Source organism: Pituophis catenifer, unplaced genomic scaffold (assembly GCF_029215685.1).
Source record: "Pituophis catenifer annectens isolate HBS135680 unplaced genomic scaffold, rPitCat1.0.hap2 SCAF_4, whole genome shotgun sequence".
In the NCBI taxonomy this organism is placed as follows: Eukaryota; Metazoa; Chordata; class Lepidosauria; order Squamata; family Colubridae; genus Pituophis; species Pituophis catenifer.
The window spans coordinates 89396729-89424374 of NW_027256884.1; the positions used below are offsets into that span (position 1 = coordinate 89396729).

Here is a 27646-nt window from a genome sequence, read left to right on the forward strand (position 1 = left end):
TTTTATTTTAAAGAATTTTAAAAGAATTTTCCATAAACTTCAATACAACATCTTGTATAACAGCTTACTATAAATTCTTCCTGTATGTTGGCCCAGATAATATTTAAAAGGACAATGACAGTTCTTGCAGCTGGAAATACAACTCAGTAATTGGCATGTTACTAACAATCCACAAATATGCTCATATGATTATTGATCATTTGTTAAGCATGCATAAGTTATTGGCTCTGTCCCCAGAATTTAGACATTATCAAAATAAAAATTGTCAATTTTTGAGGTTGGTGGCTGGGTAAAAATAACTCTGGAAAGGAAAATCAATAGTTGTCTGTTTGTTTTGTTTTGTTTTTAAAGGAAACACAATATTCTTGAGCAACATGCATTTGCTTTCTCCATTACTAGTAACATATACCTGAGACTGTTGTAGAACTAAACTAAAATAATGTATTCTAAACTCCTTTTATAATTTTTAATCTTCTACTTAGGACCAGGATGGGTACAGAGGCATTTGGCTTGGGTCTTTAAGTTAAAAGAAGCTTCAATTTTAGACATTTGTGAGGTGTGTGTGTGTTTTTTCAAATTATGCTCCTTTTATTTTTTTGTATCACTTTATTGATTTCTTTCAGAGAAGCTTGGTTTTATTTTCATGCGTCATCATACTAAAAACTGGAAGAGATATGAAATCTTTAAAATAATCAGTGCTGACACCATGCATGATTTATTTACAGCCTTTCAATAGTTTTAATTCATTTCTAAAAATACAAATTCATACACCAAGGGGAACTAATGCATTTAGCACAATTCCAGTATTCCAGAAGAACATTATTGAATTTGGGTTACTTCTCTGCATCTGCCTATCATATATATATATATATATCTGAAACCTGACTACTTCATACATTTTCATGTCATTCCATTTCAGCATCTTTTACAGATTCAGCACTTAATCTCACCTATGCAAAAAGGCATTAGTCAATTAAATTGTGTGGTGCCCTTGGGCATAAAGCAAATATTCTAATTTCACAGCCAGGGAATTTTCCTTCTGGAGTTAAACATTTTCGGAAGGGGAGGGGGAGGATAAGTGAATGTCTGACAGTGACTCATATTTCAAGCAGGACTGTGTCTCTTGCTGCCTTTATTTCTAATTAAATGGAGTTTTGCCTGGAGATAGGATTTAAAATACCACTAAAAAAGTCATATGATTTTGATAGTTTGCAGTTTGCAGTTTTATGCTATTTTGGTAAACACAGCTTTAAAAATATGTTCTGTATAATGTTTGAGATGATCTCACATCTCTTCAAGATGGGGGTTAGTAAATATAATGACAGATCATACAATCTGATTACTTGTTGACATCACAGTTTAAATATATAGAGTAAGAATAAGTCATATTCTGAATTTTGATGAATGGACTAAAGTTGACTACTCATATATCAATATGTATGTGCATATGTATGTGTATATGCGTGTGTGTGAATATACAGTATATACATACACACATACACACAGAGACTATAAATATTATATATGGGCCTATACTGTATATAGACCTCCATATTCACTGGAAATTATTTAGTACATGGATCCAAATTCTGGCAACTGGCCAAATTTGGTTTCTGCTGTTCTTAATGTCCATGAGTAAAACTGGCTTCTAAATTGTGTAAGACAAAATTCAGCAACTAAAATAAATTAACTCTTGTTTCATACAGGTAATCATTTATATTAACAAACATTTTAACAATATTTTTGTAAGTAATGTAGATTTCTACCTTACTACATATATAAATTTATTCTGAGAATTCCAACTTTATAACTTGCAACACATATAAAACTTTTATTTTATAAAAATGCTTCTAGTATTTCATTTTTTGAAAGTATTGTTGTAAGTAATAGTTTATTTAACCTAGCTGAGTGTGTTTCAGTGACTCTTTGACTAAACCAAAGCTGACACATTATACAAAATTAAATATGATATCTAACTGCAGATTAAAATGCATACATTTTATTATATAGCTTAAATGTCAAATCTATTTTCACCTTCAATTTCTTCATGGAAAATGTATGTCAAAGAAATATTACAAAGTACTGACTAGAAGGATATCCATTCTTTTCTTATTTTGAATTTGTAAACAACTGCACATAAGTAATTCATTGGCATTCAAATTTATGGAAAGTGGTGGGCTTAACTTTGTGCCATATTAAGGTTGTCAACTTTTGTTCATTCAGGGATTCATTGAAACAGTTTGACCAGGGAAACCAACAACTATATGGATTTTTTTTCAGGGCACGTTTATTCTGATAGACCTACCCACCTATCCATTTATTTATTTGATTTAGAAGGCTGTCCAACTCTGTAAGGCTCTTGACTCAAAGATGTATGAAACTTTATGAAGGTAGTATCACAAATAAATTATATGATTATATTTTAATTCAGTCTTAGTGATTGCCTTAATGGCAAAAACAGTTTATTTGTTTATTCAACTCCTATGCCCATTTCACCAAAGCAATTCTTTATAAGTCAAGGAAATTAAAAGAAAAGAAAAGGATTATTATAGCAAACTTGTCATAATGCAATATTAGCACTGTATTGCTCAGACACCACTATTGTTAATAAGATGTGATTATTACAGGATTTTTAAAAATCAATAAAGTTGCCTCTAAAAGTTGTTGAAAAAGGAAAGCAAAGTTAGATTGGAAAAGCCAATAATAAATAACAAAACCCTGAAACCATCAATATCTTTTTTCAAACATAAGTGCACACTGTGTGCCTGAGACCATGCCCGTGTCTGCCTCCTGTCAATCACACACATTCTTTTATTAGTCTAAGATAGAAAATAAACAACAAGACTGACAGCTTTGTGTCCTTTGGCATTTTTATGTCACCATCATAAAAAGAAGAGGGTATTATGTCATCAGTCAAGTCTGTCAAGTTTGCTTTGGGATGCTGTTTGTCTTTAAAGATTTTGTCTATCTGCCTATCCACTTTCTAATTTACTTACCTATCTTCAAGCTACTTATTATATATTGTTAATTCCAGATAGTTGCTGCAAATATTAATTTTCTAAAATTGTTTTAGATAAGGTGTACATAATTCAAACCTACATTGGCTGGTAAGAGTGATTTGCAATGAATTCATTAGATTATTAACAAACTTTCCAGTATGCACACAAGTACATATCTCTCCCCCTCCCCATATACCTAAAATAAATTGCTGACGTGAAAAACATCCAAGATAATTGAGAATTTTTTTTTATTGAATGGTACTATTATTATTGAATGGTACTTTTGTCAAGGAAACAATAAATTTCTCAAATTATAGTTCTATAATTCTGTTATGTACACATGATTAAAAACTAAACATTCTTTTTTAAAACTTTAAATCTCTACCTTTGATTCAAGATATTAAGTGATCAGAATGTTGTTAGTTCTCTGCCTAAATACATACCTCTTTGGGTGTTTTGTTTTTGTTGTTAGGTTATTTCAAATTGTTGTAATATTTCCATTTTCTGGAAATATGGAAATGGGCCTATTTCCATTTTCTGAAATGATGTGCCTGGTTTTGGTGGGTTTATTTACTGTATTATTCTGACCAAAATAATTTTGTTCTTTTAAATTTGATGAAACACAACCAAAGGTTGCAGCTTAAATAAAATGATGCTTGTTCTCATAGAGATTGTTAAGCAACTGAAACTACAATAACAATATTATATCAACTGCCTATGTATTCCTAGTAAAAACTCATTTCTTTTCTTCTGTCTCTTCATTCCAAGTTATTCCTTGCCATAGATATCTAAAAAGTTTAAATCATGGCAACCATATTATTTCTAAAAGGAGGAAGAATGGCTCAGTAATGGCTCAAAAATATGGCCTGTTCATGTGCAGTTAAAATAAATAATAAGAAATCGATTCAATTTCCATATGAATGTCATAATAAATGCACTACTTAAGAAAAATGTAAGGGTATCTACGGAAAACCTGACCCATTCATTAAGTGGAATGAACTTAAACTGAAAAAAAATGAATGTGAAAAGTAATTCTGAAAGTTGAAGAAACTCAGAACAAAGCAAATTGAACTGTAGAATTTTAAGAACAAAAGAGAAGCCAAAGCTTGGACAAGAGGAAATATTACAATGATATATATAATGATATATAATGATATGATATTAATTATGGAAAAGGGCATGACATTTTTGTAAAGTCTTCAAAAAGGTCTGAAGAATTGAGATGGGAATTCCAATTTTGAATTGGTATACTGAAGGACCCCAACTGGTAAATAGTAGCTGACACAAAGATGAAAAATCTCTAGTACTACACGATAAATTAAGATAAGCACTCTGGTCATTACTAAATCAGAACATTCTCAGATTTGATAGAATATCCACAGAAATACTGCAAGCAAAGAAGAGGAATCAGTTTTAATCAAATATGCCAGCAAATTGGAGTATTTCCTTCTTTATTTTCCCTAACATTTTCTTCATCTCTCTCCATTCTACTCCTTTATCAATAGCAAGGCATAAAAGAGCATATATGCATTCTTAACTGGCACTGTTACTGTAGATTAATACTTACCAATTAAATCTCCAATCTGTGTTTGATATTTTGGAAGTACCTACTTCATTTCAGATTATTTTATAAAAGTCATGATTCTCTTTAGGCAACACAGTCAGCAAATAAAATGTATATCCTCTAAAAGGTAGGTTCATTCATTCTTAATGCATTATGAGTTACCACATGTTTGGTATAGTAAACGGAAAGGATTATCTAGCCAATAAAGCTGAGATTATGGTACTCTATTGTCCTATGCAAAGAATATGAAGGAGCAATTTGCAATTTTGTTAAAGCATCCAGGTTTTTACAAGAATCACACGCATACTTCAGGAGCTGTTTTCATGTTTGTATAGTAACTGCATATTCACTTCATTAGTGGTTCTTGTGGAAGTATTGTCTGCACATGAACATTCATGTAAAGAGAGACAGAAACAGCTTTTGCAGATGTTCTGTGAAACTTGCAAAAATCAGGCTTTTTTTAAAAAAGGTGCTTTGTTCACACTCCTACACATTGCAGCTTTGGAAATGTTTACATATTTACATATATTTTACACCCTCACAGACACAATTCAGATAATTGAAGACCAAGAATTAAATATAACATAGTAGTTAAATTATTGGACTCCTGCCAAGGAGGTCCTCATTAGAATCCTCACTGAGACTCTCATCTTGGAACAATTTAGGAGTGACTGCAAAATTATCATTCATTTCACTACAATAATGTTGGTTATATCCTACATTCATTGTAGAATATTTCCAGGGCAAAAGGAGGGTTATAAATGCAATCAGCTTAATCAACATTATATAAATTCTACTGAATAATCTTTTCTGCTATGTCTTTTTATGCTGTTTTTTTAATATGAGATTCATCCTTCATTTTTGCTCATAATATTGGTTAGCTTTCATTGTGTTTTCTTGATAAATCTCAAATAATTAAATATGCTTGCTCATTTATGCTTGTCTATGATCATAATAAACAATTTATTTAATTATTAATTTACTTAGTGTGCCCACTGATAAGTTTTGTGTTTAAGGGATTTTCACCATTTAAATTTGCAGTTTTATTTTTTAAAAAATAAAAAATAATAAAATAAAATAAAAAAGCCTCCGGATGACGCTGTGCAATGCCAGGTCTGTGGTAAATAAAGCCCCCCTCATTTACAACGTTATTCAGGAGGGGGAAGTGGACCTGGCGGGTTTTACGGAGACCTGGTTGGGTCCGGAGGGGGGGTGCCCCTTGTTGAAATGTGCCCATCAGGTTTCCGTGCATTCCATCAGCCGAAGGCCCAGGGTAGGGGCGGGGGGTGGCGGCTATTATTAAAGAAGGTCTTTGTCAGAGGGAGGCCACTGTACCTCAGATAGCCGGATGTGAGTCCCTCCTTGTGAAGTGGGTCATGGGGTGCAGATGGGCTTGCTGATTGCGTACATGGCTCCCTGCTACGTAGCGGCGGCCCTGGCCGAGCTGCTCAACATAATAGCCGGGGTGGCGGTGGATACCCCCAGACTTATGGTCATGGGGGATTTCAACCTGCCATCCATCAGTGAAAAGTCAGAAGCAGCCCGGGAGTTCACGGCTTCCATGACGGCCATGGACCTGACTCAGTTAGTTCAATGTCCTACTCACATGGGGGGACACACTCTGGACTTGATTTTTGTCTCTGGTCAGTGGTTGAATGATTTGTATTTGTATTTGTATTTGTATTTGTATTTGTATTTGTATTTGTATTTGTATTTGTATTTGTATTTGTATTTGTATTTGTATTTGTATTTATTGAATTTGTATACCGCCCTACTCCCGAAGGACTCAGGGCGGTGAACAGCCATAAAAATAAAACATATGAATACAAAATTTAAAATAGAGATAAAACAATTTAAATAAATTTGGCTGAACCATATTTAAAACCCCAATAATTTAAAACCAAATTTAAAATTCCCATTTTAAAAGCGGAGAAGTTTAGGTCAGGCCGGCTTGCTGGAATAGAAACGTCTTAAGCGTGCAACGGAAGGTACGCAGATCCGGAATCCTCCGTATCTCGGGGGGATTATTTAGAAACAGGGATATAGTCACCAAGCCCTTGTCATGGTCAGATCATTCACTCCTTCGACTAGACTTTCGAGCCACTAACCTCCACCGCAGGGAGACGGAACCGACCAGGTGGTTCCATCCCAGGCGCCTGAGGGAGCCGGATAGGTTCCTGATGGAGCTTGGGCCATTCCCTGAGGCTCTGGCTCATGACTCGACTGAAGAACTGGGGGCCGCCTGGGATAGGGTGGCCGCTGGAGCTTTGGACCGTGTCGTGCCTTTGCGGCCTCTGACCCGGTGCCGATCTCAATCGGCTCCCTGGTTTTCCAAGGAGCTGAGGGAGATGAAGCACCAGAAAAGATGCCTAGAGAGCAATTGGAGGGCCAGCCGCTCTGAATTTGACCAAACACTGGTGAGGTCTCATATTAAGATCTAGCTAGTGGCGATAAGGGCGGCAAAATCAAACTATTTTTCCACTCTTATTGCATCTGCAGAGAACTACCCAGCAGCCCTGTTTAGGGTGACCCGCTCCCTTCTCCATCTGGGAGCAGGGAAGACCCCTTGCAGGGTAGGGCTGAGGATTTTGTGCAATTCCTGCATGACAAAATCACTCAGATTCGGGAAGGCCTGGACTCCGACTGGGTAGATTCAGATGGGGTGACGGAGGTGGGTCTTGAGAGTGTTATCTGGGAGGGGTTTGACCTTGAGACTCCCAAGGACATGGACAGGATTCTGGGTAAGCTTAGCACTGCCACATGTTTATTGGACCTGTGTTCCTCCTGGTTGCTACTGGCCTCCCAGGCGGTTACATGAGGCTGGCTCCAGGGGATTATTAACGCTTCTCTGAGTGTGGGTTTCTTCCCTCCCTCCCTGAAAGAGGCAGTGGTGAGGCCCCTCCTCAAGAAGCCTTCCCTGGACCCAGCTGTATTAGCGAACTATCATCCAGTCTCCAACCTTCGCTTTGTGGTGAAGGTTGTTGAGAGCGTGGTGGCGCGACAACTCCCCCAGTACCTGGATGAAGCTGTCTATCTAGATCCATACCAGTTGGGCTTCAGGGCAGGGTACAGCATGGAAACGGCATTGGTCTCATTGGTTGATGATCTCTGGAGGGCTTGGGACAGGGGTTGTTCCTCTGTCCTGGTCCTATTAGATCTCTCAGCAGCTTTTGATAGCATCGACTATGGTATCATGCTGCGCCAATTGGAGGGGTTGGGAGTGGGGGGCACCATGTTGCGGTGGTTCTCCTCCTTCCTCTCTGACCGTACACAGTTTGTGTTGGCAGGGGGACAGAAGTCGACCTCAAGGCGCCTTGTTTGTGGGGTGCCACAAGGGTCGATGCTCTCGCCCCTTCTGTTCAACATTTATGTGAAGCTGCTGGGTGAGGTCATCCGTGGTTTTGGGCTGAAGTTCCATCAGTACGCTGATGATACTCAGCTGTACAGCTCCACCCCGGACCACCCCATTGATGTCCTTGACGTGATGTCCTGGTGCCTGGAGGCCGTACAGATCTGGATGGGGAGAAACAAGCTCAGACTCAACCTTTCCAAGACTGAGTGGCTGTGGCTTCTGCCGTCCCGATATAGCCAGCTAGCTCCATCGCTGACTATTGGGGGCAAGATCTTGGCCCCTCAGAGAGGGCTCGCAACTTGGGTGTTCTCCTGGATGCATGGCTGTCTTTAGAGGACCATATGACGGCTGTAGCCAGGGGAGCCAGGGAATCAGGTTCGCCTGATTCACCAGTGGCGTCCCTTTCTAGACTGTGCCACCTTGCGCACAGTCACTCACGCCCTCGTCACGTCCCATCTGAACTACTGTAATGCTCTCTACATGGGGCTCCCCTTGAAGAGCACTTGAGGCTCCAACTGTTCCAGAATGCGGCCGCGTGGGTGATTATGGGGGCGACACAGCACACCCATGTAACACCTGTCCTGCGCAAGCTGCACTGGCTCCCGGTGGTCTTCCGGGTGCGATTCAAGGTGTTGGTTACCACCGTTAAAGCGTTCCATGGCTTAGGACCTGGCTATGTACAAGATCGCCTTCTGCCACCGATAGCCTCCTACCGGCCAATACGCTCCCACAGAGAGGGACTCCTCAGGGTGCCGTCGGCCAAACAATGTCAACTGGCGATACCCAGGGGGAGAGCCTTCTCTGTGGAGGCACCTGCCCTCTGGAATGAACTGCCCCCGGAAATTCGCATGATCTCTGACCTCCGTACCTTTCGCCGTGCCCTTAAGACTCTTTTGTTCCAACAGGCTGGGCTGGCTTAGCAAATGAATTCTAAATCGGGTGTTTGTAGTTTTTTAACATAAGGGCCAAATTTTATATATATATTGATTTTAAATTGTTTTAAATTGTTTTGGTATATGTTTGTTTTAATATGGCTGTACACCGCCCTGAGTCCTTCGGGAGAAGGGCGGTATAGAAATTTAATAAACTAACTAACTAACTAACTAAATTTATTTTTATTGATTTTACAACAACAACACAATACAATACAACATACAAAACACAAACTCATGATATGTGTTTCTTTTTACATATCAGATCCGTTCCTCTTACTTTCTACTACCGTATTTTATGGCATATAAGGCGACTTTTTAACACATGAAAATCTTCTCAAAAGTCGGGGGTCAACTTATATGTGGGGTGTCGTTCTCCTGTAACCAGGCAGACCAGCCCGAAAGACTCTGACGAGTCTTAAATGGCTCTGGCGATCCAAGCTCTGACGATCCCAGCTTTGCCTGCTAATCAGGCAATTCAGCTGAGATGCCAGAGCCATGTAAAAGGAAAAAACTTTTTTTCCTTTTATGTGGCTCTGCAAGCTCTGACGATCCCAGCTGAGTTGCCTGCCAATCAGACAACGCAGCTGGGATCGCCAGAGCCATCGATCCAAGCTCTGATGATCCCAGCTGAGTTGCCTGCTAATCAGGCAACTCAGCTGGGATCGCCAGAGCCCTGTAAAAGAAAAAAAGTTTTCCCTCTCCAGCTTGCTTACCTTAGCTGCTAATCGCAACGCTTGCCTTGCTTCGCTTGCCTGAATCCATTCCATCAGCAAGTCACTCCCTGCCTGCAATCAAGCAGGCAGGAGTTGTGGACTTCAACTCCCAGAATTCCTCAGCCAGCAAAACAAAGCTGGCTGAGGAATTCTGGGAGTTGAAGTCTACAAGTCTTAAAGTTGCCAAGGTTGGAGACCCCTGTTCTATTGGGTAAGTTTTTTTCCCCTTTGGGAGCTTTAAAAAAAAAAAGTTAATTGGGTTTTTTTTTAGTTGTTCTTTTTTAGACCTAGCCATTTAAAGTTTAGGAAGTTTTAAATTTGGTTTTCATATAAAAATAAAAATAAAATAATATTTGTGCAGCTTTCTGAGATTTAGTGTGTTTCTGTAGTGTTTCACTCTAACTACACAAACACACAAAATCTCACAAAGCTGTATGTGGAATTTTGTGTGTGTAAAGTGTGAAAGTTGTTTTTTTGGACTTTTTGTGGCTGTGTGAAGTTCCTGCTTGTTGCAGGGGCCATTTTGGGTCTAGCACAGCTGCTTTTACATTGTGGGTGAGCCAGTTGTGTTGTGTTGTGTGTGTGTAAAGTGTGAAAGTTGTTTTTTTGGCTTTTTGTGGCTGTGTGAGGTTCCTGCTTGTTGCAGGGGCCATTTTGGGTCTAGCACAGCTGCTTTTACATTGTGGGTGAGCCAGTTGATGTTTTTTAATTTTTATTTGGTGTGCGTTGGAAGAGGGGTAGTCTTATACGGTGAGTATAGCCCAAACCCTATATTTTAACAGGAAAAGTCGGGGGTCGTCTTATACGCCCAGTCGTCTTATATGCCGGAAAATACGGTATATACATTCCCCATTTTTCCCATCCTTTATTATCTTTATCGTCCCTTTATTTTTAATTTTCTTCATTTACAATATTTTACACATTTGTCACCTTCTCTCCATCGTTTATTCACGTTTACTTTCCCTAATCTTGAGCCACTCATACCACTTAGTACATACTTGTTAATATTCTGTATCTTCCTTTTCTTTTATTTCTTTCATTAATTTATCCATCTCCACACAGTCCAGGATTTCCTTAATTACTTCTTCCTCTGTTGTGATCTTTTTACTTTTCCAGGACTGTGTGTAGACTATCCTTGCCACTGTAATTATATGCAGAATCAAATATCTAATTTCTTTGCTGTAAGTTCTGTTCAATATCCCCAGTAAAAACGTTTCTGATTTCCAATCCACATTATCTCTTCTATCCAACTTCTAATTTTAATTCAATATTTTTTCACATTGGGACGTGTCCACTAGAGATGATAATATGTTCCAGGGACTTTTTTACATTGCCAACAATTTGGAGAATTTTTCGGAGACATTTTAGCAAGTCGTACTGTGTGAAGTGCCATCTGTAGAACATTTTTAACTAGTTTCCTTGAATGACGTTGAAAGAGTCAATTTAATGTTTATTTCACAAAATTTTTCCCATTTCTCCAATTCTATATTGTAACCAAATTTTTTGGCCCTCTAATCATGGTCTCTTTAACTACCTCTTCTTCCATTTTATACCTCAATAGATATTGGTATATATTACTAATTAATTTTATCTAATTCTTGCGGCTCCTTTCGTATTTCATATAACTTTTTATCTCTTACAAATTTAGATTGCACTTGTGCATAAATTTGCTGTTTTAATGATTCTTCTCACATTCATTTTTAATTTTACTATTTTCAAAAAATAAATACCTTTTATGGTAAAGAAAATGATTTGTTTATATAAGCTTGCACAGATAAACATGCTTTAGAATAAGGAGGAAGAATGTGTAGCATTCAAGATACTATTAACATATTTTTAGCAGAGATCTAAGGTAAAGGTTTCTATTTGAAAAAATACAAGTAGTTCTCGACTTATGACCACAATTAAACCCCAAATTTCCATTGCTAAGCAAGGCAGTTCAATGACTTTTGCCCCATTTTATGACTTTTCTTGCCACAGTTAGCAAATGAATCACTGCAGCTGTTAAATTAGTAACACGGTTATTGTCAGACGATCACGCAAGGTGACTATATAACCCAAAGTTACTACAGCTGTCATAAATACATGCCAGTTGCCAAGGATCTAAATTTTGACCATGTGACCATAGAGGATGCTGCAATAATTGCAAGAATAAAAAATGGTTATAAGTCAATTTTTTTCAGTGTTCTACTAACTTTGAACAGTCACTAAACAAATGGTTGTAAGTTGAGAACTACCTGTATATGAATGAATGATTTCCAGGGAAGAAATTGTGAACTGGAAATGGCTGCACTGAAAGAATGGGATAAAGTGAAATAAAGAGCTGGTGACTAGACTGATTCCTCTCTAGACAAAGGGAAGACTTGAGATCATCTAAAAGTGCTTCATGCAATTGCTCCTGTCGAAGAGACTGAAGACTTTTCTATTTGCCAGATTATTATTACAAAAAGCAAGCAGTGTAAATACATATACTTCAAAAGATCTATAACATATAAAAATGGAATGAACGTTAGCTTTGTGTTTTATATCTCTCTTGACAATGACTATGCTTTGTTTGATTTTAACAATGTATTGCCTTGCAAAAAGAGTATTTACAAAACTAAAACTTTTTTTCCTTTTTCTTTCCACCTTTGTTTTAGAACAGGGGTGTCAAACTCACGGCCCATGGGCCGGATGCATCACACACAGGCCACACCCACACAGCTCCATGAAGGGGAAAAATGTCACAAAAGTCACATGACAGCATGAGGCCGCGAGTTTGACACCTGTTTTTTATAACATTAATGCATTTTTCAAACTGTCTTTTATAAAAAATTGTGCATATGAACAGCACACTTTATCTGCTAACAACATTTATTTTTTTAAGTTAAACTATACTGCACATAGGCTAGTCTTCTAACTCCAAATTAAAATTGTCGATTTTTAATAAATACATATATATATAAATAAATATTTCCTTTCTTTCTTTCTTTCTTTCTTTCTTTTTTTGTTTTGTTTACAGCCTTGAGGGACAATAGGATTGAACTGCTTCGAGCTTCATGGCATGAATTGACCATTAGAGTCACCGATGTTTCATTGTCAGATGAAGGGCAATATACCTGTTCTTTATTTACTATGCCTGTCAAGACATCCAAGGCTTTTCTCACTGTTCTAGGTAAGAATGTCATACTGAAAATAATGTTAGTTGGAAAAGCATATTCAGTGGTTACTAACACTTCCTAAAAATCTTAGCAGAAAATAGCTGTAGATCAGTATAGCACTCAGACCCAAGGAAAAAAAAAACTTGTTTACCCTTTGACCTATACAGCTTCTTCTCCCCTTTCATCTTTAGTTCCAGTCATGAGTAGAGTGGAAATTATTTCTTTTGTTCTAGTTCAGTTAGTTTAATTGTTAGTTCAATTTATCGCCTAATAAGCAAACTGTGATTAAAATGGATAAAATACAGCACATCAATTTCATAAAATGTGGTTCAAAGTTGGCTTGTTTCCACTCTTCATAATTGAAATTAATTAGAATTAATCTAGGCTGAACTTGGTAAATTATGGTTTCTAAAAACCATGAACTGAATCGTTCAAATTATTCAAGTGTGAAAAGTCAAAGGTAAAGAGAGGGTGTATAAGATGAGGGGAAAGAAGAAGTTTTGTGCTAAAATCCATACCAAATACAAATGCTAATATTTTGGGAGTGTAACAGGCAGTGTTGAATGCAAGAAAATAAATAAATAAGGAAGTTACATCCCAATTTACATTTATATTAGCTCTATGTATCAGAATGCATTATGTACATTATTGACTTTTTGTAGTGTTAAATAATAGTTTTATGAGTGCTGCATATACTTTCCTGGTTACTAGACAATACAGAAAGTAAATTTCTACATTTTGTAGGCATGAAGAAAAACTGCTCACAAAACACGAATGATGGGATTTTGAAGAAATTGTCACACAGAGGGCAAAAACTGAACTAAATTTACAAGACTGAGTTTTCTTTTATTATTATAAAATATTTCTATTATTATTGTTGTTATTGTCATTATATTAGCACAATACATAGCATAATGTAAATATTTTCCCCAAATAAAGTATAATGTTGCTATTAGTCAAAATCTGAAATATTGGACTAAACTGAAAAATACTTTGACCTAATATGAAAAAAATAAATATTCTAATGGACTGTTACCACTCACAAGAGTTCTTACAGTAATATGAAAGATTATACTAACTCCATAGGTATCTCAGAAATGTTCTAAGACATAAGAAAAAATATATTTTGTTTATGTTTCAATAAAAATTGAGTCAATTCACACTTCATGAATTTGGACATTATATTCTGAAATTTGTACTTATTCCAATTTGAACATGATAGATTATATCTATAGAAAAATATATACTGTACAGGAAAACAAACTATTTACATTAATTGACTGATAAGAATTATGTATACTAGAAAAATCATATATAAATATTGCATATATTTTAATTTAATAATAAATTAAGTTCTACCAAAAAATCAGTTATTAGAAATAAGCATAAAAATGTAACAAACCTAACTGTTGTAATATTAATTGTAGGATTATATAATGAGAGACTGAACAAAATAGAACTTGACAGATGTGCTCACTTCTAAATGTTTGTCAAAGCCGTGGTACATTATACAACACAAAGAAGCAAGAGTTATTTTTAGGTATATGCACAACTTCTAAAAAGCTTTCTTTCCCCAGAAGGCAGTAGGATTCATTGGTGCATGAATCAAATGGTGAAAGAACTGAATATTTCTAAGGGGATAGTTGATTCTTTAAATATTCTGCTGTTTTTCACAAAACTTATGCAGTTATTAAAAAGCAAGTAATAATACTGTCGTATCTTTTTCCTATTTTTCTCTTTTTTTAAAAGTTTGGTTTGTAAGCCACCCCAGAGTCTTTGTGATTGCAGCATGTAATTTAAGAAATTACTGTTGGTCACAGAGTCAACCAGATGTTTAAACTGGATTTGGCATTTTGTTCACCTATTGAGTACAGTACGTCCCAAGATTCTGGAATAGGCAGATGTTGTTGTTTGATTGCATTAAAGGCATCATTTCAGGATATAAGCTGTTCTCCATAGAGGTGGACACAGCATCCAGGAATGGATTTTGTTGCCTACAAGCGTGAGTTCCACAGCTGACTCCTATCAGTGGTTGAGTCACTATTTTTTTCCCCAACGGCCAGGGCTTCGGCTCCAGCCGTTGACAGAGGATTCCCAGCTGCCTGACAGGCAACAGTCTACTGTTGCATGTATAATTACACTCCGTTGAACTGCAGGCATTCCATAGCAGTGGTGGAGTTACGCGCTCTCGTGATAGATGGGAAAGAAGAACAGTGGGGCTCCGCACTCCCTTTATCAGTGGAAAGCAGCTTGGAGGAGCTTTCGCACTCCTGAAAGGGCTAGTTGGGTGGCCATTTTCCTTCTTCACTGTTGTGGCCCGCCAGCGGCCTGCACAGATTGTGGCTGATCCTGACGAGGAGGAGGCTGGTATGTCGCGCCAGCAGCCTGTGCAGCTGGCGCTCGAGTCGGACAGCGAGGAGGCTGAAGAAGATGTGGTGCCAGAGGCAGAGACTCAGCCAGGGCCTTCAGAACCTCCAGAGGCTCCTTAAAGTGAAGAGAGTGAAGTGGAGGAGCCTCTTCTCAATGCTCGAGCACGCAGGGCTGCCAAAAGGTAGGAGTGGCTACTCAGGAGGAGGTCTCCTCGAGAGTAAGGCTTGGGGCTAATTGGCCCTTAGCCTATTTAAGTTCGCTCACAGATAGCACATGCTGCTGGAAACAGTGTTTAATTATTACGCAGAACATTTTGGAGAGTGAGTTTCTTATCACATCTTGGTTTCTGGGCTGGTTGCCAACCTTTGTTGGACTTTGTTTATTCTTTGTACTTTAAAGCAGGCCAATAAGGACAGTTGCACTAAAAGCCTGCATTTTGAAAGGGGCCTGTTTGTAATAAACAGAGTTTTTGGAGCTTGGTGTATGTCACACTCCTTGGGATCCGGAGCTGGGGCAGAACATTCACAAACTCTAATGCCTCTGGGCTTCAAATTTATCATTGGAGATTTGCGCTCCCATTCCCCAACCTGCATCTCTGGCAAGAGCCCAGCACTTCCCATGGCCAGCCAGCAGCAGACAAGTGCTCCCTGGCGTCAAATTCAAAACTGCCATTCTTAGGAGCTTCACGCTCCACTTTCAATGCTGTTATTTGTAGTCAGTATGTGCAATCTTCTTGCAGCAGCTAACTAGGTGTTGTTCTGTCCCCATCTCACATATGCACACAAACAGTCAGCCAGGAGTTAAAAGAAACTTGCAGACAATAATTTCCTTCGATAACAGAATTGGCAGCAACCCAGTAGCTGCTTGCCAAAAACTTTACTCACAGAGGGAGGTGTTCCTCCTCCGTCAGATAAACCAAAATAAAATCACAAAGCCAAAGAATTGTCAAGTCCAGTCCATAATAAATCCAAGGAAGGCAAATAACGAAGCTCCAGAGACATGGTATGACTAGCTAGCTGTTCAGTTTTGTCCGTCACAAAGCCTGAATGGCCACCACACCCCCTTTTATCCCCTGAGGGGTGTGGTCCAGTGACTCAGCTTAATCTCTGGCACGCCTCCTTCTCTGCTGCGTGCGCTTGTCTTTCCGACGCTGTCAGGGATCCAGCCAAGACTTATCTCCGTCGCTGTCTGGCTGCGGCTGTCTGGAGATGCTTGGCTCCTGGCCTATCTCTTCTCCTTTGGGAGACACCTGAGGCATTGCCAGAGAGGAGGGTCCTGGAGAGGGAGGCCCTGTCAACTCCTCTCCTTCACTTTCAGAGTCTTCTCCCTCTGATAAGACGGGCTCGGAAATCGGAGTCACAACAGGCGTTCTGCTGTTTCTTCATCTTCTTTGCAGAGATGGCATTTGCTGTTGGTTGTTGTCTTCTCAAGTCTGGCTTTATATGCATTTATTCTTAAGGTTTGATTTTCTGAAATCAGAATTAGTCCCTCTATCTTTTTCTCTTAGCTTTTGCCATTTTTAAATGCTTTGTCTGCTAGTATGGTTTTTTATGTATTGGCCATGATCTTTTCTATTTTTCATTTGGCTTTTCTTAAACATCAGCTGGTCTCTTTGGTATTCAGTAAGCTTTCATGGTTTACTAGCTTCAGCCAATCTTCCTCACTGTCCTTCAGATATTACCCTTTTTAATTATGTAATTGTCTTGTATACTTACAACATTCCATGTCCTCCTATGCTTCTTCATAGACTCTGTCAAAATCACTGAATGGATAAAGGACATGATTCCTTTTCATTATTTTTCTGATCTTTCTATGCAGGGCTTTTAGTTCTGTTCGAGTCCAGTCTTCTATTCCAGCTGTATATCTAATAATTGAATTTGCCCTGTTAATTGCCTTTCTGGTATTTCTATCATTGTAGTTGAATGTTGAGAATTTTTTTATTTCTCATGATGTACAGTATTCACTACTAACCTTCTTCTTGACTTCAGCATGCTTGATATTGTCAGCCTGAAGGATTCTCAGTATTTCTTCATACTGACTTTTGAAGTTATTTCCATAGTACACATTGATTCTATAGGGCACATTGAGTTTTCACTATTTTTCCCCTGTTGATCATAAATGTGGCAGATTTTTCCAGTCAGGACTCCATTTTGGTATCCTTGCTGTATATTAAGGCAGTGTTGAATATCTGTCTTCCTCCTCCTCCTCCTTTCCCTCCCTCATCCCCCATCCTTTCTCTCTACCCTTTCCCCATCCCATAAAATATCAACCTTTTCTTAGGGACTACTTTTCTAGGTATCACTTTCTTTGTATGTACTTTTGTGTATGTGTCTATGTACCTATGCACATACTTCTCCAGAATAAGAGTGATACCTTTATATGGAATGGAAAATCAACTATAGGGACCTCTCTCTTTGATGTTCATACATTGTTTGTGATTGTGGTACTGGAAAGAATTCTGTACATGGCAGAACTTTTATATAAGTTGTTATTATTCATAAGGATATCTTGTGCTGAGAGGGTCACTGACAAAATCTGGCACATTTCCTTGCTTTTTCTTATTTGTCCATTTTCCAATTTTCTACTTTTTAAAAAATCTTTCTCTATAGTAAGGTGAGAGTTGAATTTAATAAGGCTGATGTAAAATGTTCTGTGTGCTAGTAATATTAAACTTAATCCACCCAGAGAATTGCTTTTGTGCCTAGGATATGAAAGATGTGCCTCTGCTAGTTCCACTGAGACTATTTTACCAGTTTAATGTTAAAAGGGAGAGGGAACAACTGAAAATGTTTCTGGGATAAAGACAAATGCAAGTTGGTTTTTAATCTAAATAAGAATATTTTAATTTTAAAAAATCAGGTTTTTAATTCAGTGTAACATATTACATTTCTACAAAGTGTCTATAATAATATGAAGGAGCTATGTAGCAACTCATTTTATATTTGGTACTGTAACTGTAAATCATCCATGAAGTATTTCAATAGCTTAGAAATATATGTATTTGAATAATGTCTTAATTTATTTCAGATTATTGTATGTTAATATTAATATTAAGTGCAACATTGTTAAGTGCAACATTTGCATGTCTCTCTGATAATGTAAAGTGTTGACTCATCTTTATTATGATTTATTTATGAGTATATTGTGAGTGTCAAGTAATATCCACCCTTTGTCTAATAATAAAAAAACAAGTATCTCAGAATTGTAAAAACATCAACTCATTACTCTAGTTGAAAAGATAAAAAGATTGTAGAAAGTATTTCATTTCCCTCATTAGATTTACAGTATATAATAACATTTAGTATGCTCTTTGTTGTTTTTGTGTCTTTGAATCAGTGTTGCAGTGTTGCAACTGCCTGGACAAATCTGTAGTTATCTTGGCAAAATTTCAAAAGTGGTTTACCATTTGCTCTTTCCTAGAGCTGAGGGAGAGTGAATGCCCAAGGTCACCCAGGTAGCTTTGTGCCTAAGGTTGAAACAGACCTAATCATCTCCAGTTTCAAACTTGCTACCTTAACCATCTGGCTTAACCACCTGACCTTCATTTAGTATATTTATTCAGAAATATATATTTATTCAGAAATAAATCCCATTGAATAAACAAGATTATACTATGGTAAGCATAATGTTGTACTCAACTGCATATTTTAATGTTCATTTAAAACTTTTAAATAATTTAATTAGTAATTATGGTATAATACCTTGTTTGTAATTGAATTAATATCATAACTTCCAGTGGATTGTATATTACATGTTTTATGTCTAAAAGAGCCATGACTAGGTTTGAATTTTTCACACTAAGATTTGCCTTCTATGCGTAAATTATTTCTGCTCCTTTCAAATCTATCCTATTTAACTTTACATCTATATTAATCATTAAAATCATTTTATTTTCTATTTCTTTCCATTTTAGCCCTCCATTTTATGAGCTTCCTTCTGCTATATGTTATGCTCTTCTTTATTCACTCCATATAAAACATTTTTCCTTTCTTTCTCTCTTGATGGAACTGATTTTCATTCTTTTGCTTCACTACATCCATTTAATTTCCAACAAGCAATACATTTGCAAAATTGCTGCCAGATTTACTAGAAAAATAAGAAACCTGAAAAGAAATAGTCCAGCATAATTAACTAGCAGATTCTAAGCCATGGTTGGGAAACTGTTGAAGCAGATGTCCAACATTATTTGTTATAACAATGCATAACACATAATCTGTCCTATGTTTGAAATGAAAGTCAATAAGCAATAGCTTCACATAATTCAGTATACTTACTTAAGTCTGACCTTTCAGTGTGAGCTGTTGGCAATAATGTGCAACAGCTGGCTTTTGAATATAGAATTGATGATAATAAATGATGAAATATGATGTATGGAGCTGACTGTGTTTAAAATTAAGAATTCATAAGGATCAACTTAATAGAAAAATGGCTGCTCATTTAATGAATGATGAATATCTAGACAATTGATTTTCTTTAAATCAAGAACATTAGAATATATAATACTAGTATTCTGGAATGAGATAACATCTATATGTCATGCAAAACAGAAGTTTACAGTCATTTCTATATGTTGAGGGAAATTTCTCTAACAGTTTCTTAGCAGAACTATGAAAAAAAATTGGTCCTGTTTTATATTATTAAATTATTAAGTCTGCTTCTTCAGCTTTTTCTCTTCCTCTTTCCTTTGCAAGCTCTTAATTAGAACCAAATATAATAAGATCACTACATATACCTTGGCCAACAGATGTCAGTGGAAGGTGATACAATAAAGGAAATTGAATGGCGTGTTAAATGTGGTTGGCAGACCTTTGGCAAACTAAGCATAATTTTCAAGAACAGCCCCCCCTTATGCCTGAAAAGAAAACTTTTCAATCAGTGTGTGCTACCTGCTCTAACATATACCAGTGAAATATGGACACTAACCTCACAATAGATACAAAAGCTATGAGTAGTGCAAAGAGCCATGGAAAGATACATGCTCGGCATTATAAAACAAGATAGAAAGATGTGCACATGGATTAGAGAACAAACAAAGTATACAATATCATCAAGAGAGTAAAAGAATTGAAATGGAAATGGGCTGGATACATAGCAAAAAGAACTGATGGCAAAAAGGACCAAGGCAGTCATATAATGGATCCCGCTTGATAAAAAGCATTCACAAAAGAGACCTAAAACCTATGGGCCCATTTGGCAAAAGGAAGTTCAGGATCATCTAGGTTGGAAACATGCAGAAGAGGCCTTCATCCTGCAGGGGATAGACAGTGGCTAAAATGATGATGGTGGTGGTGATGGTGGTGTTTTAAATACTTACTTAAATACAAATTTTGATGTTGATTTCTTTTTAAACTACAATTTGATGGTGACATAGGATAAATGCAGTTATGAAAAGTACAGTATGTAAAAATGAACCACAAATAGACTGATTCATTTATAGGGACAAATCAATAGTAAAGTCTCCATTCTACTTTTCAACTCCCCTTTGTACTCCATTCCTCTTTTCTTCCTCATCTGAGTTCCATCCAATAATATGAAATATTTTGGAGAGATCAGCATGAATATTTTTTTCCTACCTGAAGCTCTGCTACACAGCCATACTGAGTTCTTAATCACTGCCTGGAATATGGACCAAGACATCATTCCCCACACTTCCTGTGTTTTACAGAAAAATTGAGAGTGTTGAACCAATCAAGAGATGCCTAGAATACAACTGGAAGAAGGCAAGGGGTGAATTTTATTATAATTGAAATTGTTGACAAAGTGAAAAAAAAATGAAATTGCTGGACTCTGCTTGATGTGCTGTTTCCTACACCAAGACCAGCACCTCGTCTACTTTCTGCACTTCATTGTCTACTATAGTACATAAACGTTCAGACCTGCAACTATCCTCTGAGTTCAATTTAATATAGTGAATTGATTTCCAATGAATTTATAATTTACATAGGATAAATTATATAAGTGATGACCATGTGGTTTAATCAAAAATCACACTGTGGTCTAAAGAAAAGACTCAGTGATATGCTGAAGTTTATTATTCAGTTTAATATTAACTTATTAATTGAAATAAATATGATTTGGTTTTAATCAATGGCTCTTTTCTCATTGTTAAAAATGTCATGTCCATTTTCGACAGTTTGTGTTCAAACAGTTATTTTACTGAAGAAAAATGTTTTAATGAATATGTTTGTTGTCTTCACAGCATGAATTGCTCAAATCCTGAAATTGAATAATTGATTCAAAACTAAAAAGAAAGTTTAGTTTTCACTTAATATGTATTTTCAAAGTTCATCTTCTGTATTTGATTTGGGAGACTATGTGATAAACCTATAATTGATGTATAAATTAATGTATTTATTATTCATTCCCTGCTGTGTTAATACACACTTTATTACTAAAGCAATTTTTCTGATGATTACTACCATTTTACTTTCCCCACTGTTTGAAAAAAAACCTTAAACAAACTATTAGCAAAACTGTAATTCATTTGTTTGTCTTTTATTAGGTGTTCCAGAGACTCCTCAAATTAGTGGATTTATTTCACCAATTATGGAAGGAGATTGGATGGAACTTACTTGCAAAACATCTGGTAGTAAGCCAGCTGCAGATATTAGATGGTTCAAAAATGACAAAGAGGTGAAAGGTATTGTTCGGAATTGTATATTTGCTTTATAATAAACAACTGTTAACTAATCAGGAGAGATTCTGCTTATCAACATTATCTATTTTTTTGTTCTATATACTAGTGATATAGTGGCATTCTCCACTCCCGGATGGGACCATTAGCCCATTCTTTCTTTCTACTTTTTCCTGAAAAATCAAAATATACCTGTTCCACCTCTACCCATCCCAGTTAGTTATATTTTTAGCAATTTATTAATATAGGTGTGGATCATTTCCTAGGGTGAGCTGGATTAGAATTAATATGTCTGTAAAACATGATTTTGTTATTGTTTTCAATGAAAGACAGGCTAGTGAACGATACAAGAGTGATATTCTACATATAGGATATATTATGTTTTGCTATTGACAATAGTGGTTGAGGGGGGGAGTAAAGTGGGAAAAAAAATAAGTGAAAATACAATGGCTGCAAGAAAAAAGTGTAAGTCCTTTATAAAAAATAATATGATTCCCAACTGGACAAATGGACAGTAGAAATAAGAAATAATGTTGAATCTGCTTGGAACAGTTTGAAAATAATATGTTTTAGAGTTCCACTAACAAATGGCATTATGTTATTGGGAAAGATGTTTGATGGAAATGTTGCAATATTTTCAGGATCAGACTCAATAAAGATAATAGAAGTTAAAGATTTAAATATATTTCTCTTTAATCATAATAGGCATTCTATATTCGCTGAATATTCAAGATAGAAGCAAGGAAAATGGGGAGGATGGCTCCTTTTATATACAAGGGGTGGAGCCAGGAATGGGAGTGGTAAATTATGAATACATTAAAGTCCAAGGAATAAGTTAACCCCTGATGTTCCATATATACATTATTTACACATTAGAGAATAAGGCATTTACATCTGACAAATCCCCCTCTAAATGCCGGTTCGTTATACAACACCAGTTACATTCAGATTCAGGACAATATAATACATATAATTTAGAAGTTAAATATTTGTGTTGTTTAGAAGGTAAGGGTTTTGTTAATATGTCAGCTAATTGTTCAGAAGTATCACAATGTATTGCTTTGATGAATCCGTCTTGAGATAGTTGTCTCACGTGCTTAAATTTTATATCAATATGCCTGGACCTTTGTCCAATTGCATCGGATCTAGATATTTCAATGGCCGCTTTATTGTCTTCATGCATAATAAATGGTAAAGTAGGTTTCTTCCAAACATCTGTGATCAAATCATTGAACCATACAAGGTTATTTGCAGCTTTAGACAAGCAAACATATTCCGCTTCTGTGGTAGAAGTGGCTACCAGTTCTTGTTTACCAGTATACCAGTAAACTGGACAATCGTTCAATAGAAAAACATAACCAGAGGTACTCTTTCTGCCTGATGTATCACCAGCCCAATCTGCATCAGCATAACAAGTAATTTTTGGTTCTTTGTCATTATTGGGTTCCAATATTAAACAAAAATCTAATGTACTTTTCAGATATCTTAAAATTCTTTTGACAGCTTCCCAATGATACAAGGTTGGTTTGCTAACATATCTTGACAATAAATTGAGAGGTAATGCAATATCTGGCCTAGTCCAATTAGATATATACAGGAGTGAACCTATAACTGATCTGTAAAATGTGTTGTCTTTAAACTCAGGGGAAGATTCATCATTGTTTCTAAGAAAATCAGTTTGCATAGGTGTGTCACATGTTTTGGCATTATTTAAGTTACATTTGTTTAGGAGTTCAATGATTTTATCTTTCTGAGTAAGTTTGAATCCCCTTTTTGTTTTGTTAATTTGTACACCAAGGTATTTATTCACTCTACCTAGTGATTTCAATGAGAAGTGTTCGTTTAACTTATTTACAAAGATTTCCCTGCTCTCTTTATGCTTTCCAATATATAAAATATCATCCACATAAATTAATACAAATTCAATATGATCATTACTCTTTTTTACAAAGAAACAGTTATCAGCAGTGGTGGCGTTGAAATCCATGGTCTTTAGTACTTTTACCAAACAATCGTACCATCTTTTGCCAGATTGCTTCAATCCGTACAGACTCTTATTTAATAACCAAATTTCGTTCTTATTAGTGTATTGACTGTGTGGTGCTCTTACATATATTTCCTTATCTAATTTCGCATGTAAGTATGCAGTCTGTATGTCATATTGAAACACGTCTAGATTGAGTGCAGATGCTACTACAAGAGCTGTTTTGACACTCTCTGTTCTCACTGTGGGTGAATATGTGTCAGTATAGTCTTCTGGATATTTTTGTGCATAACCTTGTGCAACTAGTCTGGCCTTGTATAAGGTATTACCTCCTTCTAAATTCTTAATTTTATAAATCCACCTGGTACCTATAATTGTTTTATCCTTAGGTGCGATCGCAGGTGTGAATACATTTAATCCTTGTAAACTTTCCATTTCTTTTTCCATAGCTAGTTCCCATTTTTCTCTTTCTTCACGGGGAAGTTTCAATACTTCCTCATATGTATTAGGTGTTATTTGTTCTCCATCCATATGCATAATATAATCTTTGTATTTATTTGGTATTTGGTTTCTATTATTTCTAATATTTCTTTCAGGTTTGCTATGGTTATCATGCAAATATCTGGCTTCCTTTTTTGTTAATGTGTCTGTCTTTATTTTATGCTGACTATTTGTCCAAGTTTTGGTTTTGTTCTTACTTTTGTTAATATTTTGATTTTCTGTTGTTCCTTCCTCGCAAGATATATTATCTTTGCTTTTATTAGGAAAAATTTCATTAAGGTGCAACTTAGACCAATTGGCCTGTTCATGAAATACAGCTGTTCTGGATACTATAAATTTGTTATTATTATCGATGAATCTGTACCCTTTGGTTCCAGTTTCGTATCCCATGAATCTTAATCTCCTGGATACGTTTTCTCCCTTTCTCCTCAATTGTTTAGGTATGTGCACGTCTGCAGTAACTCCAAATATGTGCATGTGTGCTAATTTAGGTTTTCTATTGTACATCACCTCATATGGTGTCTTATTCACAATACTGGACCATGTTCTATTTTGAGTGTAATTTGAATAATGTAAGGCTTCTGACCAAAATTGTTTGCCTAAACCAGCATCCTCTAATGTGCATCTAATCATGGTTTGTAGTGTGGAGTTCTTTCTCTCTGCAATCCCATTTTGAAATGCAGAAAATGGATTGGACGTGAAATGTAGCATCCCTCTATCCTTTAACCATTGGGAGAATTCTTTAGACATGAATTCACATCCCCTATCTGTCATAATTTGTTTTATTCTGATATTATGTTGTGTTTCTATGCGTTTGTAGAATTCCTTAAATTTCTGAAAGGTTTCATCCTTGTGCTTTAATGTGTAAACAAAACCATAGCGACTGTAATCATCCACTATTGTTAGGAAGTAACGTTTTCTATAGGTAATTGATGGAGTTAATGGACCAACTAAGTCCATATGTACCAAATCAAAAATATTGTTAGTTGATCTGTTAGATTTTTTTGGTCTGGGACTGGTTTTTAGTTTGGTGGATTTACATACTGAGCATTCTAAATAATTTTCACAATTTTTTATTTTTACACCTTCTGCGTGTTCAGTCATTTTTTGTACTACAGGAAAGCTTGCATGTCCTAACTTCCTATGTAAGATGTGAGCACACTCATCATGAATTGGTTTACCTATTTTTGGTTTCTTCTCATTGTGTGTATTTTTGTTATCATGAGTTATTTTACATTCATCATTGTCACTGTTACTGACATTTTCATCATCTGCTTCAATACAATCTTCCATATTTGAATCAATGTTATGTAACCATCTTTCTTTGATTATCAGATAGGGTAGACCCCCTTTTATCATCACAGTGCCTACATTTGTTTTGTTCTTTTCTATAGTTGCTTTCCCCTTTGAGAAAACTATATTGATGTCAGATTCTCTGCTTAGTTTTATAGCACTTAGTATGTTGTGAGGTATTTCTGGGATTAATAATACCCCCTCTATTTTCCCTAAACCAGGCAAGGTCACATTTCCTCTGCCTAATACTTGAACCTTTTCTTGATTAGCTACCTTTATCACAAACTTATCTTCTGTAAATGAAGATAATATACTTTTGTTGTTAGTGGTGTGATTTGTTGCACCAGAATCAATAAGCCAATTATTGTTCTCATCTTGTTGTGTTTTGGTGCTGTCTTGTTTATTTAGCCCATTTAGTGACCCAGATTTTCTCTCTTTTGAATTTTCTCTACCCCCTCTACTTTCTCTGTAGTTTGGTGGACTTCTATATTTGTGTCTATCTGTGGAAGATTGTCTGTAATTGTATTTGCTGCTATATTCTGGCCTATGTCTCTCCCTTGGGACTTTGGGACAGTCTCTTCTACTGTGTTCCCTGGATCCACAATTGTGGCATCTAAAGGCCTCATTATATTTATCTTGAAAGACTACTTTCCTAAAAGATTTGTGTTCTGTTTGGTTACTGGAACGATTTTTTCTTGAATTGTCTTCTGCTATCAATTTGTTAGATAGACTTTCTATTGATAAATATCCCAAATTAATGGTATCTAAGTGTGACATAAAGCTATCCCATGATGAATCAAGTGAATTGATAATAACACTTTTCATAGTTTGATCTGAAATCACTTCCCCCCTCAATTGCAGCTCAGCTCTTATTTTGTTTAGATTTATCAAATGTTCACTTATAGAAACCCCTGGTTTCACTCTAGAAGAAAAGAAATCCTTAGACATTCTTGTGGTTGTGGCTACGCTATCGCTGTGAAATAGATTAAACATGCATTGAATTATTTCTGATACAGTTAGGTTTGGTTTGATGCTATGATACATTGCAGGAGACACGCTAGAAATTATTATGAAAAATGCTCTATGATGTAAACAGTCTATTTTTAAAGTCCAAGGTCTTCTTGGAGGACTAGTTATAAAGAATAGTAAATTTTCTTTCATAAAAATAACCTGAAGCTGTTGGTACCACTCTTGTAAATTAATGCCATCAACTCTAAGTTTTGGGAAGTCACTGGGTAAGTTCCCCACATTATTTTGTCCATTACTTACAACCTGAGGCAGTCCGTGGTCTCTCAAGTGCAGGAAATTACAGAACGGCATTGGGATGCTTGTAACGAGTCTGCGCGGTTCTCTGGCCAGTTCAAGTCTTTCGGGGCCGTCTACGTAGTTTTGCACATGCGCGTTGCTCATTTCTTCTTTGGCGCCGTTGTGGAAGGTTCTCTCCATTTCAGTTCTCTCGATCCGCTCCTCTTCAGATGAGTCGGTCTCTGGCTCGGTTTTTGGGGCTTTGGTGATGGCGGCGGTTCTTCTCTTTCTCTTGTGTGTGCTGGCACTCGATTCTGTCTGCGGTGTAGGACGGAATCGGCATGGCTCTCTGGGCTCGGGTGTCGTCGTTTTCGAAGTCAGGATGGGAGCGTGCAGGTCTTGAGTTGTCGGTTTGATTTCTTGCTTCTTCGTTGATGTCTTAGAAATTTTCAATCTTGGCCCAAAAGCAGCAAAAAGTGTTTTCATTGCTGACTTTACTTGAGACTTTGTTAAATCGTCTTCACTTTCTGATTTTGGTTCATCTGAAGAGTTTGAGAGTTCTTTTTCACTTTCTTCGTCTGATAGCGTTTTTCGCGCCAGAAATTTTGAACTGAGCGTTTTGATTGGCTCTGCTTCACTCTCTTTTGAAGTTCGTTGAAACCAAGATGGCTGCCATTCAAAATTTCGCGCGGGGTCACATCTTTTCTTTTTTACAACTATTTTCTCAGTAGTCATTTCACTCACAGTTTTTTGATCTTTGGGTTTTTCTTTAATGATGTTTTTCTCTCTCGCTGCTCCGCTGTTCCTCAGCATCTCCTGGAGGTCCGCGATGAGGCTTTCATCATTCTTTTGGCTTTTTAGTATTTTTAATATCTCTGACCTGAGTTCGTTATTTTCTATCTCGATTTCTTCCTGG

The 27646-nt window shown here is 36.5% G+C and overlaps 1 protein-coding gene across 1 annotated transcript in view; it reads left to right on the forward strand.

Annotated features, from left to right (window-relative positions):
• The window catches only part of CADM2 (cell adhesion molecule 2), a 354125-nt gene that overhangs the window by 252081 nt on the left and 74398 nt on the right, over positions 1–27646 (forward strand). The window contains exons 4-5 of the mRNA XM_070943704.1: positions 12565–12717; positions 21576–21713. Coding sequence (XP_070799805.1) covers positions 12565–12717; positions 21576–21713 — 291 coding nt within the window. The remainder of the gene's footprint in view (positions 1–12564; positions 12718–21575; positions 21714–27646) is intronic.